The 20,152-nt window shown below is 35.8% G+C and overlaps 3 protein-coding genes across 6 annotated transcripts; 2 read left to right on the top strand and 1 right to left on the bottom strand.

Annotated features, from left to right (window-relative positions):
- The first annotated feature begins 1,650 nt into the window (after positions 1 to 1,650).
- Positions 1,651 to 5,906, top strand: LOC135588016 (protein EFFECTOR OF TRANSCRIPTION 2-like). Its single transcript, XM_065079935.1, has 3 exons — positions 1,651 to 1,836; positions 3,446 to 3,820; positions 4,881 to 5,906. The coding sequence occupies exons 1-3, from the start codon at positions 1,762 to 1,764 to the stop codon at positions 5,808 to 5,810; spliced, it is 1,380 nt and encodes a 459-aa protein (XP_064936007.1). The 5' UTR covers positions 1,651 to 1,761; the 3' UTR covers positions 5,811 to 5,906.
- Positions 5,907 to 6,090: 184 nt separating this feature from the next.
- LOC135588015 (UDP-glycosyltransferase TURAN-like) lies at positions 6,091 to 11,840 on the bottom strand. 2 transcript variants are annotated; one of them, XM_065079933.1, is made up of 16 exons: positions 11,659 to 11,840; positions 11,215 to 11,248; positions 10,637 to 10,692; positions 10,421 to 10,555; positions 9,604 to 9,752; positions 9,416 to 9,505; positions 9,255 to 9,321; positions 9,114 to 9,177; positions 8,883 to 9,024; positions 7,998 to 8,164; positions 7,804 to 7,914; positions 7,650 to 7,711; positions 7,516 to 7,568; positions 7,355 to 7,430; positions 7,015 to 7,143; positions 6,091 to 6,398 (listed from the first exon to the last, which is right to left on the bottom strand). In XM_065079933.1, exons 1-16 carry the CDS (start codon positions 11,761 to 11,763, stop codon positions 6,375 to 6,377), a joined length of 1,464 nt encoding a protein of 487 aa, XP_064936005.1. In that variant the 5' UTR covers positions 11,764 to 11,840; the 3' UTR covers positions 6,091 to 6,374. The 2 variants fall into 2 exon arrangements, with proteins under 2 accessions (XP_064936005.1, XP_064936006.1); XM_065079934.1 differs by having other exon boundaries at positions 8,883 to 9,018.
- Positions 11,841 to 12,430: 590 nt separating this feature from the next.
- Positions 12,431 to 19,393, top strand: LOC103995357 (tetratricopeptide repeat domain-containing protein PYG7, chloroplastic). 3 transcript variants are annotated; one of them, XM_009415925.3, is made up of 5 exons: positions 12,431 to 12,707; positions 14,739 to 14,790; positions 15,592 to 15,881; positions 17,462 to 17,608; positions 18,692 to 19,393. In XM_009415925.3, exons 1-5 carry the CDS (start codon positions 12,546 to 12,548, stop codon positions 18,971 to 18,973), a joined length of 933 nt encoding a protein of 310 aa, XP_009414200.1. In that variant the 5' UTR covers positions 12,431 to 12,545; the 3' UTR covers positions 18,974 to 19,393. The 3 variants fall into 3 exon arrangements, with proteins under 3 accessions (XP_009414200.1, XP_064936002.1, XP_064936003.1); XM_065079930.1 differs by having other exon boundaries at positions 12,572 to 12,707; positions 14,735 to 14,790; XM_065079931.1 differs by having other exon boundaries at positions 12,575 to 12,707; positions 14,731 to 14,790.
- The last annotated feature ends 759 nt before the right edge of the window (positions 19,394 to 20,152 follow it).

Genomic DNA, 20,152 nt, shown 5'->3' with positions numbered 1-20,152 from the left:
GAGTTGATCCCACCGTCGAGGTGGTGTCGAAGTTTCCTTTAGATGACGGTTGTTTCCTTAACATGATCCCAAGTGAAGATGGTGTGTTGGCTATGATGTTGATGCCCTCGAGTCAATTTATTCGTCAAGTCGATCGTTGTTCGTTCTTATGTTGATCGTGTCTTTGAGATGTCTTCAAGTCGATCTTATCTTTTAATCATTCTCAAGTATACTACAACTTTATATAGGTAGCACGAAACCTTTGAATAAGTTGAAGCCAACTTATGGCATGGGTTGTTACTCAAGTTTAGTGCTACTTAGTGTAAAAGAAGAAAAAGAAAATTGTGATCAACCTAAGCTTTAATGCTTTCTATTTCGCTTAAGAGGAGGAACCAAAATAGTTATAACTATTGACCAACTTAATTAGGCCTAATTTGTGCACCCGCATACTTGATTTGACCCTATATGATCGTGTATAGCCTAACTCATATGTTCTTGAACTTGAATTGCACGTCAAGATAATCCCAACCCATTATTCAAATCAAGACTTGAGCCAAAGTCTATCATAAAAATTCTCTCTATTATCAATATGATTCGTCTAAGTATTATACAAATAGTGACTATATCATCTCTTGTTGACTATGCTTGTAGTCGAAAGAATATTTATAATGCATTCATCCTAGACAAAATAATAATAATAATAATAATAATAAATTATTGGCCTAAGATATATTATGTATCTTAGGATAAATAATATCAACGTGTCTTATTATGGGCTATAGTCGATAAACAATATCAAAGTTTCGCTTAGGATAAACAATATCAAAGTGTCAGATTGACTATAACAGTATAGCCAAGCAAAGTATCCTATTATGCATGGTGCATTCACCTATGATCATAATCATTCATCCTAGTTGTGCCTATATCCGATCGAAAGAACATTTGAAATATTCATATAATACATTCATCCTAGATTAAAAAAAAAAAAAAAGTAGAAGATGTGTTCATCCAAATTAAAAAATAATCATCATAATCATTCAACGAGGCAAAAGTGTCCCTTTATAAATGAGTATCAAAGTGTTGGATAAGCTATAGCTGAGCAAAGCATATGTTGTGCATTCACCCAAGATATAGGTATCAAAGTATATCATGCAATCTAACGGAATAAAACATCTCTTTGTGCACCTTATAATCACAATTTTTCTGATCAAATTCTCTCTCACCACTTATCCTTTATAAAAAAAAATATATAAAAATCTTTATGAGCTTTTTTATTTGTTCTTAATGTAATTATTTTTTTATAAGGAATGAATTGAAATGGGATATAGATTCTTTGATTTCAGAAGAAATTCTTTTTGAATCATGAGTCATAACCTCTTCTGGACACTAAGAAAATGGACCAGATGATATTAATTTCATCACATTGAATTGATGATCAAAATTCATCAATATCATTGTAGAATCCATATTTCATCTGAGTTAAAAGTTTATTTATGGCCCCATAAAAAATAATTAACAAATAGGCTTTTTTGTGTGATATTTTTCACAATCAAACCAATAAATCTGAGTTCTTCTCTCGCTTTACCAAATGGACTTCGTTGGCCGCAAGTCAACGACAGCACCGCACGAAGTCAAACAGCCTTGGGATGTATGTGGCAAGTGGACCAGTGTTTTTGGCCATCGAATCCAAAAGGAGGAGGTAGGGGGCGAAGGGAGGTGGATGGAGGGGGGGGAGGGAATAAGGGCACGACTCCACCCCCTCGACGCCGCAAGTGAAGGGTTATGATGGACTCCTCCAGGCTCCGCAGGGAGGAATGCCACCGCACCAAGCATGACTCCGTCTTCTCCGATTGGAAGGTCCGTCGAACCCTCATTCCCCTTCTTCTTCTCCTTATTATTCTAATGGATCGATGAAGGCTGGAGTCTTGGGGTTTTCGGAGCTTTAGTTTCCGAGAGGAAATCAAAAGTTCTCCTTTTTGAGGAGAAGGAAACTATGATGAACATGGCACCTCCAATGCGTTTTATGCCCCCAAATAGAAGGGGAAAATGGAGATCAACAGAGAAATGTACTTAGCACGAATAGTGTTTGTTGACTTGTGTTCGCTGATTTTGCAATCTATTTCTCTTCTTCGATTAAAAATCAGAGCTTTTCCTCATTTTTCTATATACCTTGGGCTACTTCCTTCGCTAATTCGCCCAACAACGCCATGCTTTTGATGCATTCTATGTGCACGATTAAAAGAAAAAGGGTAAAAGGAAACCGACAGTGTACTTAACTCGAACAGTGCTTCTAGAGTTTGTTTACTTGTATTCGCTGATTTTGCAATCTTTAAAAAGTCCGAGTTTTTCTTCGTTTCCTATGCATTTAATCGTCTATCTTTTGCTAATTGGTCCAATATGGCAGAACCACCTCCATGCTTCCTGAGTTATCAAAAAGTGGCCGGCGGATTTAGCTTGGTAGTCCATGCATACCTTTCAGTCACACAGTCTGCATTTCTTTCTGTTTATTGTTTTGCATCACCTATCTTGATAGCAGAAAAGTTATGACATTAACTATTGTGTTATCCAATGAGTTTATATCAATAAACATAAGTTAGATATCTATGTAATGTCAATGTCTTATACACCATTACCATTTCATATTTAGTTCCATACAGATAATCAGTGATTCATGTTTTCCACAGTTATTTCATTGTTTCTAAATTATTGTGTGTTACTGTATCCTGATATTGTACAGACATTGTCTTGGTAGCCACCAGCTTATCTTTGGTTGTACTTTTAACAAAACCAAGCAGTTAGAGACTGAATAATTCTCACTAACTTATAGATGTTTAAACATTATTTTCGTATCACAATCGTTTCTTAAGAGCATGTGATGCTAAGAAAGTAAATTGATTAACATTCCATTCTAAGGTGCATACTGTACAATCCATGTTGTTAACTGTTCACTCCTCAGTTGGAGAAGCTGTCCGATAAATGTTGCATATAACATAATGCTTTAATGTGACCAGATTATATAATGGAATGGGAGATCTATACTATTATTCTGGTAGTTTATGCACATTTAGTTTTATTTGGGGTATAATGGCATTTTCTGATATGTGATTAGACATCCGATCTCATGATGATATGAAATAAAACAAGTCTTTGCCACATCAGCATACAGCTTATATCTGAAGCCTGAAGAATCGCTAAATGGGTTTATGCCCTTTTTTCTTTTTTGCAATTGCCAAATTCTACATAATCATAAATCGTAATATAGATTATGACTTGCTAAACCTGAATGAGAAGGAAGTTGTTTCATATGAAAACAAAAGTGCTACAAAGTTGTGCTTGAATTTTGTTGCAGCATATATAATAAGCACATATATGATGCATACATTGGTACGAAACATTATTCTTGCCTTCTTAGATCCACATGTTACCACACGTTATGAAACTTGATGTGGTTTCTTCACTTTCTCAGATTGTTATTGGATCATCGGATTGGGAGGATCATTCCTTGGGCAAGAATGGGGCGGAGAGATATAAAATTCATAACCTTCCTGCTAATTGTTTGTGCCCTGGACTCTATGAATTAGGCATTGCTGTGACTCCAACTGATGGAAGAGGCACCAAGACCCGTCAGCATGCTTTAAAGGACATTGTTGTCGTATATCTTGGTCAAGCTGATAATGTTAGAACAAGGCTTCAACAGTATGGACGTGCAGGATCTCATTTGGACCATGGAAATTCATTTACTTATTCAGCGGAAAGTGAAACTCCTTGTCTCCAAAAAGGACCTGGTTTATTTAAAGAAATCTTCTCGAAGGGCTATTCCATTGTGTACAGATGGGCTCCGGTAAGCCTATGATTTATTTTGCATATATTATTAACATGTTTGATATTACTATGGAAAGGAATGAACATTGAGTTGGGGCTATGATCTTTAGACTTAGAAGGCACTAAGACTTAGAAGCCATCTTAGAGGACTTTCAAGAATGGACTTTAATTGCCATAATTATGTCTCAATTTGTGTTTGGAAAAACTGGTTCTCTTATTTCTTCTGGCAAGTTTGATGTTGGCTATTAGATATATGATGAATAGGCTGTTTTACATTCATAAAAGTTACAGTTTGTGACACTGAGTTGCTGCCATGATTGTTGCCCAGTCATGGCTTTCTTTTCTATAAATAGAATACAATTTGTCCTTTTGGATATTGAGTCGTAGGATGTACCATAGAACAGTACTGATTGACACTTCTGACATGACATCTCTGTGTTAGTCAATCTGGTTTGTCTTAAGGCAACTAACTAGTTACCTTCTACAATGGTTGGATTCTTTTCTTATATTTGTCGACTCAAAATTCTAGTTAATATTAAGATCAGGATCGTGATGCATTGTTAGAACTTGTTACATCCTTATTCTTTTGTCTACCTGCTTCAATTTATTCATTATTGTATTACCTTATTTTGTATCATCTATTAGTATACATTAATACATGTCTAAAGTTGGTCTCACTTCTTCTTCTTCTAAAGTTGATCTATTAGTATATTTTAATATTAGTATATAAATATATGATCTTACTTCTCAAGTTTTTTATGGGCATCTTGAAATTCAAGCATAAAATAAATTAAAGTATCATTATGGAGTTAACTCCATGGACTTTCTATCCATTGGGTTAATGCTGGCATCGACTTTGTATCTTAATTTTTTTCTTAGTGTCTGCGTGTTATCAAGACAATACCAGCGAATTAACTTCTTAGAGTTAGGCCTTCACTCTTTATTCAAACATACATACGAAACACAAAATCAGGTATATGTCACAACCTGTCTAACATTTTTTGTTCTTTTTAATGTGTTTTACTCTTTATTGTTTTAGTTCCTAAATGCCTAAACAGTATCTCTTTGTGTGTAAGCAGATGAAAGACAAAAAAGAAGCAGAGAAGATGGAGGAACAGCTACTTAATTTCTTTGATTATGCATGGAACAGGCGTGGAAATGGTGCTTGTCGGCGTGAAGATATCCTGTTAAAATTAGATAAGGCATCAACCAGGTCTAATTCTGGTTTACTAAGTAAGTTCAAGCAGTGGAAGTGGCCCGTATTTAGCAAAAATGTAGGGATCAAGATTGATGCAGGTTTGTCAATTGATGAAGTGGAATCAGAGAAGACGAGAGGTTCTCTCCCTCAAATCTTCAAATTTGTCAAGTCACAGCGTCAGTCAGTTCAACCGAACGATAACCTTACTCAAGATGAAAAAGTTTGTGGAGTGGCCATTGGTAATGGACACATCTGTAGAAATAAACCTGTGCCAAGACGCAAAAGGTGTTCAGAGCATAAAGGAAAGAGGATTACTGTTAACAGCAATCTGACAAGTAGAGACATAAGAATGATAGAGGATAACTCATCTCTTGTATGCTCCGAGGATAGTGCTGCTGGGAAAATGGTTCAACCTAAGCACCAGAGAATACCTCATATTTATAAATCCTCAAGCGGCTGGGAAAGCTGGCCTCCTGCAGAAGAAATGCAAAAACTCATCCCCAAACTTGAAGTAAACATCTGTGGGGTGGTAGCAGAGGATGGAGATATTTGTAGAAGGAAGCCTGTTCCTGGAAGAAAGAGGTGTGAGGAGCATAAAGGAAAGAGGGTAACTGGGAGTGGCACATCTAGCTCAGCAGAAACAGTAAGATCATATGTATGTGGTGTTCATTTAGATGATGGCTCAATTTGCATGAATCTACCACTGCCTGCAAGGAAGCGATGCACGAAACACAAAGGAAGAAAGGTCACGAAGATCGGTCAGCCAGAGGTATTTGAGCTTCAGACAAAGAAACTATCTTCTTTGAATTAAGTGTTTGCCAGAATATAACTTGCATGGTTGACATTGAAGTTCAATGTAACCTTTACAACTTCCTATTCAAGTGGTTGCTCATTGCTTACCTTTGAAGGTTATTTGTAAGTCAGAATTGCAGCTCAGTTTTGGGTATATCGATACTACAGGCATTCATCCAATCTCAAATGTTTGGCTTGCTGCTCCTGTTCAAGTCTTAGTATTTACTGTTACATCAAAGGGTTGACACCTGAGTGCCATCCACATGCATGAACTGATCCAACTGAGCATCTCTTGCAGGTTGCACAAGCAGGAAGCAGCAAAATTAACTTTCCAACAATGATATCATATCCAAGCACACTCCAAATATGACAACACTTAGTTATAATATGTGATACAGTTACATGTAAAATTAGCCCAAACAAAAGTTTGTTCAAGTTTTTACTCATTGCTGTTTGTAGCTTTCATGTCTTGTATGCCCCCATGACATTTATAAGATCATTGAATCAGGCATGGAGACATCAGTGGAAATCCTTGATTTCCAAGCAAAGAGTTATCTTCAAATACTGATGGTTCCACCACCTGTCATCTTTGTTTCTCTGATATTACCTACAAAAATGTTCAAAACCACCAAAATCAGATAATGCACTTGTTTGGGAGAAGCAACAACTTTTCAGTTTCTATGGTTATCAAGCCAACCATAGAAACAAGAGTCCACAAGAAAAAGAACAAAGTTCCTCTGGAGTTTTTTTGTGATATCTATATGGAGATGCATCAATTGAGAACACTATACTTGCATTTCACTGTTCTTGACAGCTTCAACCGATATCCAGCCAACCACTAGAATATGAGGAACTTCTTTGTGGAGTTGAATCCTTGATATATTGACTGAGAAAATTTGCAGTTTAAATCTCATGAATCCTAACCGTTTCATTCAAATAGGAAGCTTTTCACCACCCTCACTAAAAAATTAACTTTACACTGCTAAGCTAGTACAACTAAATGCATCAGAAAGTGATTAAAATCTTGAGATTCATATCTAGAATAAATTTCCCTGCAAATACCTTATAAAAGGAACAAGCAAGTTTGCAAACTTACAGTGACCCATCGACAGCATGCATATAAAACTGACTAATACAAAGCCAAAAAAGGCACATTGTTTTGGATCATCAAAATTGTGTTGAACCAAAATAAGCATATACTGTCAGTTATATAAGAAACTTGCCTCAGAAATCAGTGGCAACGCATGACTCTCCCACTCTGTGGACCATCTTGAGCTTGAGCTTGTAGCTAAAGCACCATCCTTTAAAGATTTCAGGGCCTCACATTTCTCTGGGAAGCCTTTGAAAAGCATCTGCACAGAACTCCTCAAAATTGAATGTTCAAGATTTTAAGAAAATGAATGAACAAACAAAACATAACACCTAATCACTTAGTCTAGATCATCTTAAGGTTCTTTTTTGTTTTAATAATTTCGCTACAGTCAGCAACTGCTATTTGCAAAACTTCTACTTGAAGAAAATAGGAACTGGATAGCATCATAGGATGCTTGAGAAAACACTTACCATAAATTCATCAGCAAGCTCAGATGGTGATGAAAATAGCAGCCCATTTTTCTCAACTTTAACAAGTTCCTTAATGCTAGAAGCATTACATGCAAAATCAATTAGTTAGTTTGTGAATGTACTTGAGCAATCATATCACATCAGTGCTCTAAATTTTGTACCAAGAATATGAAGCAGCACACACAGGCAGTCCACATCCAAACATATCAACAACCTGAAGACAATGAGTTGAACTTTAATAAAAATATAGGAACCTTTATGTCAACCACCAGCAAGTGATTCAATCAAGAATTACCTTCATGGGAAGGTCCAAACCAGATGAAGAAGTGTGCAAGGATACACCAAGATCTGCAGAGCCTGGAACCGAACATAAGTCAAATATCCACTTGATCATATGGACATAAGAAGGTTAGATATGCACTTCTTTGCAAATCAATATATTAGCCCACCAAGTAACAATGGATAATCCTCAGCTGATAGCCACATCGTTCTGAAGGCCACACGCCTCAACTTTAATTTCTTTATCTGCTCTTCGTATTTCTTCTTTTCAGGCCCTTTACCTTCATAATTCAATGCGTCCTTTGAAATTTGGATGACATCATACTAGCAGAGGTAAGGGTTGCTTTCATAAAAAAATTCATACCAGTTATGACAAACAACAATCGAGGGTACAATTGCTGTTCCCCATTGCTGATGTCCATCCACAACTTCTCTTCAACAATTGAATCATTCTCACCTAGGGCTGCAGCAACACGCCTATCATACATGAGTGCTGCTTGAAGAAGTATGCTAAAATCTTCATCTGGAGTCCTGCATATATTTAAAAATTGAGCAGACAAATCTTCACAAAGTCAGTAAATACAAGAAAACTAAATCTTCAACAAGGGAGCTTCATTTGTTTTTCTTATTTTCTTTTTGATAAATTTTCCAGCACACAGTTTAGTTTGATGGTGTGGGGTATAGTTACTTTTGATACCCTGAGTAGAGCCAGAAGCAGTTCTAGATAAATGGTTTCGTGTACATACCACTGGAAAATAAACAAATCATTTTGGATTAAGACTTCCAAAACTGATTTCGAAACTCAGAATGACACATTCACAGCATGATGCCAATCCACAAGCTAAGAAAGATAAGGTTGTCAGAGATCTCAGTCTTAATGCCATCAAGGCTGCTTCATTGATCATAATTTCAGGGATGTGTGAACAATAAGACTTAAGTTCAAAGACTTATGCTCAATAAGCTCAATCGGTGTGATCAGTACAAATTACCAGTATGATAACGATTGCTACATTGGTACCAGTATGACGATGGCATTAAACAGGTACAGTATAATCGATATATCACAATATTTGAAACAATGAAAACACCAGATAAGAAACTCTACAAAATAATTAGTGGAAAAATTTTATCACACAACAATTGGCACTGATATTTATTATGAATTATAAGGAACTTTGTTAAATATGTATTCTAAAAATCAAATATGTAAAAAAGATGTACTATGAATCTCCTACCATATGAAACTTACCAGCTTGTACTACTGGCAACAAGGGCTGGTCTGTTTGGTTTCAAAAAAATGTTACTGTCAATCTGAGAACTAAACAATGTATCACTAGATTGATTCAACTCAGTGATGGCCTCATCAGTATCCAAACCTTCTTGCACTGCAACTAGAAGATAGAAGTGTTTCAGAAAATTAGCACCAAAACAGAAGATGCTATGATGTAGATGTAAAAACTGGTTATTTAATAAGATTTACCAGCACTAACACAATCGCAAACTCCATTTGGTCGACAGATATCATTCTGCAACCTAGAAAACAACTATGGCATATCTCAGAGTCACCACTACAAATCTACATACGAGGAAAAAGAGATGTGACAAAAAAAACTCATGTCACCTCATGCATCTGCCTCATTGAAATAGGATGGAAGAACTCAGGCGGCTGATCATAAAGCACAGTTGCTCTGTGATATTAACGAATGGTACAGAAATGCATAATATCCCAACCTTTTATGTACAAGTTTCATGAATGAGCTAAACTTTCATCAATTCACTCACTTGATTCGCCAATTTTCAGCAAGTTCATGTTGCATTGCCCTTGTAACACATAATGAGCCATCCGTCATCCTCCCAAAATAACTTTCAAACCTAAAAAAGTGAAACATCCAGAAAGAATTAAGTATAATTTTACTATAGAAGCTAGTCAACTTTATACAAATAACTTTAGGAAACTCAAAAAAAATTACCAATGGTAGGTTTTCACAATTATATGGCTTCTTCCGTGGGATAACCCAAGAAGTGTATATCCAAAGTTGTGCCAATCAATTATAAATTTAGATCGTCTTAACCAGCTAGACAGTTTGACAGCAGCTAATGTGGGAACAGATGGTGGATTCTGCCCCAAATAGAAGATAAAAAGATGTCAAGTTGCTGATAAAGTTATATCCAGTGGCCATAAACTTCAACATGATAGAGTAAAGCAAAAGTACTTTTTAGAAGCCTTCCATATGTAGACTAAAGTATCTAAAATACTCAACTACAAAATTTGTAAGTCCAACATTCCATTAATATCAGGTAATATCATATATTTAAAGCAAATGAGATGTATCCACCCAAAACTATAGAAATTCTGAAACATATTCTGAAACTGCCAAAAGTTCCACTGCAGCCATTGACCGAAGTCAAACTCAATAGAAAAACCTCAAACCATGTTACAATTTGTACACTTCCATTTTATTAAAGCTTTCTCCAACATTCATGATTTTGCAGGACACTTAAACAAATTTCTTGAGTATTACATTTGTTATCTATGGTTAAAATTGTACCACTTTTATGAACATGCATGATATTACCAAGTAAGATCACAGACTATGAAGGACTATAATTATACATTTAAAAAAAAAATATAAGAATGAGATGCAAACTCATTGAGCACTTTCATAAATTGGCATGCAATAATGGATAGTCAGATGAAACAAACTCATAAATATTGGCCTTTTACATTGATCACCAACTATTACATAGTCATGCATGTATAAATAGATTTTTAAGACGATGTCTGACCTGCACAAGGAAAACATCTGGACGAGGAATCTTAACACAAAGAAACCAAACTAAGATAACAAATTGCAATGCAGCCTTGATTACTAGTGTCAATGCACTTGATATCTTTGATAATCCTCTGAGGTGTATGGACCTCTGAAACAGGAAAAAATAGCTCAGTACACATACGGCATCTTAAAGCATGTTCACAAAAAAAAGCAAGATAGAAATATGTACCATTTGGTACAAATGAATAGAATGGTTCTCTCTTATAGCCACATGAGGATCACTACCTGTTCATTAATCATTAATGAGAAAGGAAAGACATAGAACAAAATGGTTGTATAAAAATTGCAAGTATAACTCAGTCCAGCTCTGAATATCAAGGATTACAGCATTGGGATCAAGTTCTGATTGGCTTAGGATCTAAGATAAAATCAGTTAATCAACCAACAAAGGCTAGAAATGATCAGAGTCTATCTAGGATTGTCTTGAACATAATTGGAATAGGTTGAAACGTGGGCAGATCTGGATCAGGATCAACTGATCTTACAAATCAAGAAATGTGGCGTGAGTGAGAACATACCATTCTAGAAGGTAAAATCGTGCATGACATATAAACAGGCTAATACAATCATCTATAAAATCTCAGGATAAAGATTCAAGTGACTGAAAAAAAATGATGTGATTGTTGATTCCTGAATAGACACAAATTGAAAAGGTAATAGGCCCCTTAAAAATGACAAGAGAAGCAACATAAGCTCAGAGAAGTAAGAAAACAAATAAAAAAATTGTATATAAAATATAAATTAGACCTCCATTTGCTACGATGTCCACCTCTAGATTTGCCTGCAGAAGAGGGGAAAAAACAACAATTTCGTAAGTAGTAAGAAATCAGGATAGGAGAAGACTTGGGATGATGTAAAAGTATGGATCAACTACTATATTCCATAGGAAGCTTGACTACTAAACTAAATGCAGACAAATTAAATACACTGAAAAGCTCAACAATAGGCATAAAACTATTTTCAAAATGTATATAGTGAGATGTGTGACTGAAGTTTCCGGGAAAGGCGTTCATCAGAACGCCTAGAGAATTAATCAATTGCGGTGGATGTGCATCCGTGAGGAGCATAGAACTAAACGTCAAATCTTTGTCCTCCAAGAACCCCCAGCAGCAACAAAGACAGAGAAAAGGGCGTCTAGATCAAGGGGGGGTGGGCTAGGAAGAAAGGGGCAAAAGGGATCGGGAAACGTGCCTGTTCAGCGAGAGAGAGAGCGTGGTACTGCATGCGCGGGCTGCGACCGATGTCGCCAAGGACGACCACCGCGGCTCTCGCTCTCTTCTTCTCCGTCGATCCCATCGTCGTCTCTGTACCGTGCAACGAAGAATCCCTCGATCCAAATCTATAATGCGATTGCGGTGACGCTGCTTAGGTCAGACGCGCGATTAAGCGTATATATATATATATATACATATATATATATATATATGTATATACATACATATACACACACACACACAGATATATATATATATATATATATTTATTTATTTATTTATTTATATATATTTATATATATTGCGATTGCGTAATAAACGGACTAATGTGTCCTATCAAATGAAAAGTGATAATTTTGGGTCGGATCCACCCAGAATCCGAGATCTCCATATTGGTCGGATCTAATAGAATCCGAATCCGAATCCGAATCCGCTAAACAGTGATGACAGTTTAAATATGTTAAAACATTCATTAATTGAATTATTATAAAAATTAGTATAAAGATTGAGACTCGATTGGGCTTTCTTAGATTAATTAGATAGTTAATCCGATCCAAAATTAAATAAGATGAATTTTTTATCGATATTTTAAATATTTTTAATCGTCGAACAGTTGTCAGTTTTTGGGTTATTATGTTTATTTGATCCACTTAATTCAATTTGGACAACTCATTAATTTGATTTGGCATCGAATAATTTGGTTTACTCTTAATGTAATCAAACCGCTCTGTGGGTTTCCAATTGGACCGGTTCAGATAACGAGGGTGACGTCTTATCCATCCTTCTTTCCACCACTACGGTTGGGAGTCCTCTTCGCTCCGCTCTTCGCTTGCATCGTGAGGGAGGGCTTCGATCCATCGACCGATGGGAACTCTCCCGAGCTCGGCGGCGGTGGCGCTCCTCAACCCCAGTTCTCTACCTCGTCTGCAGCTGGCCGGCGGCGGCTTCCGTTACCGGAGGAACCTCGTCGCGATCAGAAGGAATTCGAGACAGAGCTGCTGTTGTGTCTTCAAGGAGAGAAAAGAGGTATGAAGCGAAGGGTGGAAATCTTTCTCCGTTAACGACTGATATAACCACTTCGGGGCTGTAGGCATTCTTGATTTGCCGCCAGCATTCGATATTCTCAATTTTGATACGTCGATGTGCTTGGTAGTTTGTTCTGTGGTGGCGTATTATTTCCCATTCAGTAACTCCTGCTCACTTTGACCTAAAATACTCACTTGTTGCATATAATATGGTGATCGAATGTTGACCATTGAAGTGTTTTAGCCATTCACTTTGGATTTTTAGGTAGTACCCCAATCAAAGTCTTTGTTTTGGTATTAGAGCAGGTCGTGAGTTGAAATCCCGCCTTTAATTAACAATATTTTGGTACTTTTGTAACAGCTTCAGTTTATAAGATTTGTGGTATCCACCAAAATCTTTATCAATGGCCAACTACGATGGTTTATCAGATGAATTCCAATTCATGAATGAAGAGGCACTTTGTGATCTTTCACTAAAATTGTTGAGAAAGCGGAATGAAAGATAGGATTCTGCTTCTAGCTAGATGAAAAAGTGTTTATGCAAACAAACAGTATGGGATGATGCCGCAGGGTAGTCCGCTATTGTCTTTTGAGTTGCTACCCAGTCTTAATAGGTGCACATGAAATTACTATTAGAATAAATTTTTTGCATATCGAACATCTACATCTTTCCAAGTGTAGTCTCTAGAGAGACCATGGTGATTGACTTTGTTTTGCATGAGTTTACACTGTATAACCAAGCAGGTACTTGCTATCCTTTTTTAATTGAATTATAGTATATGTAGATGCATCCTCTTTGTTGATGTTATCCAGCTAGGGATGTAAATGACCTCGTGGAGTCTTCACATCTTATGGACCATTTGATGTATAATGATCTAGAACTGATAATATACCGTGAGTGGAACTGAAGCTAAACTTGTTTGAATAGGATACAACCTGCTTATATGAGTTATAGGTGATTTCATGTTCTATGTTACATGAAAGCATCCACCATCATAAATTGTTTTCTGGTACCTACATATCTTTGAGTCAGATGGTTAAGTTCTTTTATTTTTTAGGTTAGGGCTGGTTTAAGGTTGGAATCTCTCAGCTAAGAGTAAGCTCATTTTTCTTGGTTCTGATTTTTTGTATGAACATCAAACGAATGCGTCACTGATATGAACTTATTAGGTGAATCTATGTAATAATATTATGCGTACTTATATAAAACCATAGATCTTGTATCATTCAAATTATTTTTCTCTTCCTATGGAAACAAACAATACAACTGAAACCAACCCTCATGCTTGTGTTTATGTCATACATTGTAATTTCTAATGGGGCAATGAGTTATCAACAAATAAAAAAGGGCGTATCCAGTGCACAAGAGTCTCGCCAATGCGAGGTCTGGGGAAGATCAATGTATGCAGCCTTACCTTTAAATATTTAAAGAGGTTATTTTCGTGACTCGAACTCTAGTTTCCTAGGTCACAAAGAGGCAACATTATCATTGTGCCAAGGTTGCAAAGGGCAATGAGTTATCGGATGCAGAAAATGCCATGCTTTAAAATAAATTGTTTGATTAACAATTTTCTAAGGCATAATAAATTGCATGGATGTTCTGGTTAATGTTTTCTTTCTACTCTACACCTCTGACTATTTGGAGGCAAACATGATTCATGACTATGTGTGTGAAAATATGGGTCTTTATGATCCTATTTGAAATTCTCTTGGGTTGTATCTTTTAAGAAAAGGTGAATAGCTTACTAAATTTGAAGGATTGTTCTGTTCTTCTTGTGTTTGTTTATGTGAACATGTGAGGAATGTGCCAACTTTGTTTACTCTAGTAGCTTAGGTCTTCACTTTGCTAATTATATATTTTGTAATTACTTCCACAAGATGACCATTGAATATTTTTATCGTGAAATTCTTCTTGCTTTCACACTCTTGAGTATATAACAAGATATATGACACCATAGTTTGACCTAAGCTGAAGTCATCTTTTTGCTCTTTTCTTGCCTCTTCCTATTTATTCCTATGTGGAGGAAGACAGATTCCAGATGGTGAAGCAACAATGTGGACCGTAGTCTTGAAGACTGGAAAAGGTAACTTAACCTCATTTTTATCATGATTATGTGTCTCTTGTGGTCATATTATTCTAGAGAAGATTTATTCTTATACACTAATTAACTAATGATACCTCTTATTTGGTCATTGGGAATTCTAATTATGTTTTTTGAATTTTCAGTGTTGATGGATTTTTAAATCCACTGAAGATGTATAATGCCAAAAGGCCTAGAACTATCAAAGAATTTTTGTATGAAATGAAATATGTACAGAATAAGTATTAGCTCATTTATGGTGATTGAAAAATATTACATGCATTGTGATATTTGCAAGATGCCAAATTAAAAGATTGCTAATAGTTTTCTGTTTAAACAACACTAGTTTTGGAGTCGCATTGATCTGAATCAACATGCTTTCTTACTTTGCTTTCTCGAAGATGTAACTTCTCAATAATTCATATCTAGTTTTTAAAATAATTGGAAATCCACTGGTTTCAATTTTTAGTTTCTTGCATGCTCATCAGTGGTTATTTATTGAAAAAAAGGATTTCATTCTCTAATTGAAAGGATTGAATTAACAACTGACTATGAGATTTTAGTATAGAAGTGTTTTTCTAACAAGACTTTGCAAGCAAGCTTTTAGTTTTTGTGTTCATATATGCAAACAACCAGCTTAATGACCTCTTAGTTTAATCTATATATAAGTTCTGAATAAATTGACATGCAAGCCAACACAATTAGCAATAAAGAGTTGATGAGCTGCTCATACCTGGCATGCACTTTTCTTTTAGCTTATTTACCATAGAAAATCTTAGTGGACCTTTTTTTCCTTTTTTGCAGAGTTTACAAGCCTATCTTCCAATGATCAGACTAGAAGCAACACTAATCTATTACAATGGCTATGTGCACTTTCATGTGGAGCTACATCATGGTTGAGTTCTGTTGAAGTAGCACAATCGAGCGAAGGAACAAAAATGGACATGATTTATGAGATTGGGGAATTATTCGAACTGGGAATCCAGTTGTCGTATTTGCTTGTGTTATTAGGTCTTCTTGGAGTTGGGACTTTCTTTGTCATTCGTCAAGTCCTTGTTCGTCGGGAGCTTGACCTTTCTGCCAAAGAATTGCAAGTAAGAAACAATTTATGTTTTTCTTACACTTTTTAGAATTATTGGATGTACTGCAGACATGCCAATGATTAATATTATGCAAAAAAAAGGTAAGAATTATTTTGACATGGTTGATTATTGGAAAAAAAATGCTATAATGTAATTTTATTTTTTTATCCATGGTTGGAGAGGAAGTAGGAATTGTTTGGTCAGCTAGCATAATACTTGACCTAGGAGTGAAATAAGAAACTCAATGAACTTTGACAAATTTTGTTACAAGGTAGTGGTTAAAGGAAAAAGCATGGTTCGTCTTATCGATCCGTACTGATGTATCGACCAACTATCGGTACGGTACGTACAGAGCTTTACTGAGTCATACAAAGCATACCGACACATGGTACATGGGAGCGTACTAATGTACTACCCATATCGGTTCCATATTGGACCGGCATGTATCGTCCGTACCGAACATTATGTTGCAGTACGACGAACCTTGGGAAAAAGTATAGATAACTTTTAGCAAAAGTAATTTCATAAATATTATCTTTTAGTTATTACATTTTTTAACAATAAATATTAAACTAAACTTTACATCAACTTTTCTGGAACTTCTTAGCACAAGACTATCTTTTGGTAAATAACCAATCCGTATATGTATTATGAGAGTGTTATGGCAACACTGCCCAGTAATCTGTCAAGGAATTGTTGAAATCCAAGCAGACTGCATTTGGTTGGGATTGAATTAGAAGGTATATATGTACGTAGGTCACTTCACAAAAAATAAATACCATTGATTCAAATATGGTCATACCAGTTGATATAGATAAATATTCACCGATCCAACAGCCAACCTGTGCGTGGATCATGTGATTTTAACCAATTTGGTCCCAATATGAGCTATACCGCTTGACACATATACCAATGCATATCATGCAGTAACTAGCCAGTATGCACATGTATACTGGGTAGCAAGTCGACCAACTGATCAAATATTTCCCATCTTTTTTTTATCTTCCTACTTTAGACCCCTCATTCACTCCCCTCTTTCATTTACTATCTCTTAAAGACTTAAACTCTTTCTATCTTTCTCAATCTTTCATCCAAACCTGTAAATATTAGCAAATCAAGATTCAAGTTTAAGAGAACAACATCATAGTTCTGCAATCCAAGTTATATCCAAACTTTAAAGTCAAATTTGTGGTTAGTTCAAAGTCATTCAATAGGCGGGCTCACGAGTATAGGATTCATTGATTATTTGAGCATCCCACAAGGTTGCCATGAGATAACCAGCATGGATTTGGTGGTTCCTCCGAGTATGAGCATGAGAGTGCAGTTTTAGTACAGTACTATCTTAGGATTCCTAAATTGATGTAAAACATGTATTTTGTATCACTGCAGAAAAAGCTGTACAACTTATTGATTTGTTAGTCATCCACTTTGTTTGCCATTGTTTCTTTTCCATTTTCTTGTCTTCTGCTAAAATATGGAACACTTCTTTTATATTGCACTAAGATTGCAGATTTTTGTACTTGGGAGTATTTTCTTTTCCTAAATCATACAACGAAGATTGATGCTGTAAATTCAGATTTTATAATCTGCAGGAGCAAGTCCGAAGTGGTGATGCAACAGCAACAGAATATTTTGAACTTGGTGCTGTTATGCTTAGGAGAAAGTTCTACCCAGCAGCTACCAAATATTTGTTGCAAGCAATTGAGAAATGGGATAGAGAGGATCAGGATCTAGCTCAGGTTAGATGTTTGTAATCATTTTTGGCAATTTATGGAATTCCTTTTATCCCTTATATTTATTGTTCTGGCAGGAGCACAAAGTTGTTATTGTTGTGTATTTATCCTAGATCCAATGAGCACATTTTTTCTGGATCATCTGGTATAATATCTCCTTATGTCCTTTCTCCTCATAAATTTTAAAGTAATTTTTAACTGATTAAAGACTTCTATAAAAAATTGATGTCGTGCATGATGGAACTTTAGAGATGACTAATTGATAAGGCATTTCCTGTTAAAATGGCATGGTGAATTGCTTTATAAACCGAACAGGGCAAGAAACAGTGGGAGGCTTCTATGTATGCCAATTTACTTGTCTTGGTTACCTCAAGCTATTGATGCTAATTAGTGAAAAATGTGAAATTGTACATGCATTGCACTCCTCACGATTGTGAAGTCCAAGTATATACATGTGATGCTCTCCTTACGATGGCAAAGTTGTTTCAACTACTTATAGTGCAACAGCATTAAAACGAGTCACAAAAAAATTGTTACCATTTCCATTATTCATAACCTGGATGTCCTACTCATCATCTAAATTTTCAACAACATTTTGGACTCAAGATGGTGTGACATAATTCGTTACAGAATTAAATTCTATGGTGTTTGAGAATGAATGCAATGTACCAGTCCGTGCCTCGTCCACCAGCTGGACCGATAAGTATTACCCATTCCGTGTTGGTCCAGGTGGTTTCACAATCCATGTGATCAAGATTTAAGTTCTTAGATTTAGTATATGTTTGTAGGCACACAGCCTGCATGTGTAAAGATGATAATCTCCCATCTTGGTCTTGGTCTGCCAGAATTTGTTCAATCTCTACCATTCAATTTTCATAGAAGTCCCACTGTTCAGACTGCATCACTATACTGTTATCAGTAAGATCCTGAACAGTTTGTAGATGATGTTTGGATATTGCTATTGGTCCCATTACTCTAATAAGTTGAAAAGAAAAATGTTGAAATAGATTATGTTTGTTTCTTCTGTCCAGCTACATTTTTATTGCCTATTGTACTAGTTTTCTTATAAACTTCCCTCTAATTTGACAGGTGTATAATGCTCTTGGAGTGAGTTACATCCGAGATGACAAACTGGACAAAGGTATTGCACAATTCGAGAAGGCAGTGAAGCTTCAACCCGGCTATGCCACCGCGTGGAACAACCTAGGCGATGCATATGAAAAGAAAAAGGACCTGAGAGCTGCTCTAAAAGCATTTGAGGAGGTGCTTCTTCTGGATCCAAACAACAAGATAGCACGGCCACGACGAGATGCCTTGAGAGAACGTGTCCGATTGTACAAGGGAGTCTCAATCAAATCAGAAGAGCGATGATTCTGTTTTGGTTGCCTGTCATCACGATAATTTAAATTTTGGTATCACCATAATGCCTTGAGAGAGCAGCAAGTTCAATCATGGAAGAAGTCTACTCATACGAGTGATGTGGTTCTCCGTGGCTTGCATGTATCATCGATGATCTGATTTTGAGGACTGATCTGGCCAAGTAGTTTACCCCTTTAAGGTGAGAAAATTTATCGTTTACTCCAAATGTTGTCATTATACTTGTAATCCTGCCTCGAGTCATATCAGATTTGAGCATTCCTTAAGCCAAGCTTTGAACTAAGAATCTTATTACACCGTGACTATATTTTAACTTGCATTCACTTTGTTCCTCTCTAGGAAAAAAAAATCAAGAAATATGTGATTGGTTTATAGTGGTTGAATTAATGTTCTATATTCAGTAGAGTTGATCAATCCATAGCTGCACTATGTTGTTTGTAAAGCCACTCATTTCATGTCTCCCTTTTTGTTGGTGGTGTCTCTTCTTGGTTCACATGACAATGCTCCTGTTAGCTTTTATCTATATATATATATAGAGAGAGAGAGAGAGAACTTGATCCTTGTCTGATGTTAACAGGTATCCTCTATATTAAATCTGCAAAGAATAATGAAGACGAAAGTTTAGGCAGTCCCACATCAATCAATGTGGGACTCCAATGCAAATGATGTGGATATAATGTGGCTGTGCATGTGCATGTGCATGTGATTATATTCTGGCCCATATGCTTCCACACCGAAGCAAAAATTGCTCTTTTGGCATTTTAATTATATATTTGTTTTTTAATAATATCTGATGGTACAATTCGATATATTATTTATATATTGATATAATAATAATAATAATAATAATAATAATAATAATAATAAGACTGTTATTTTTTTAATTATTTGGAATCGGCTATGTGTACCTTTTTATCGTGATTGAGATTTATAGAAAACCATCGTAATATATCGGTCATAATTGTAATACAGCATATGTTTTGCTATGAAAAGCAGCACAATTATGAAAGGCCACTTTAGCAACTATAATGAAGTCTCTTTAGAGCCATTATATCCCCATAAATAAATTTCGATGAATATAATATTTAATATCATAATTGTGTCGAACATTATTAGCCAAAATAGTTTTTTATATGAGTGAAGATATATTTTCAAATTATGATTCTTTTACGA

The sequence above is a fragment of the Musa acuminata genome, chromosome BXJ1-8 (assembly GCF_036884655.1).
Source record: "Musa acuminata AAA Group cultivar baxijiao chromosome BXJ1-8, Cavendish_Baxijiao_AAA, whole genome shotgun sequence".
In the NCBI taxonomy this organism is placed as follows: Eukaryota; Viridiplantae; Streptophyta; class Magnoliopsida; order Zingiberales; family Musaceae; genus Musa; species Musa acuminata.
The sequence above is the reverse complement of the archived record's forward strand: the minus strand, read 5'-3'. Positions and strand labels throughout refer to the sequence as shown.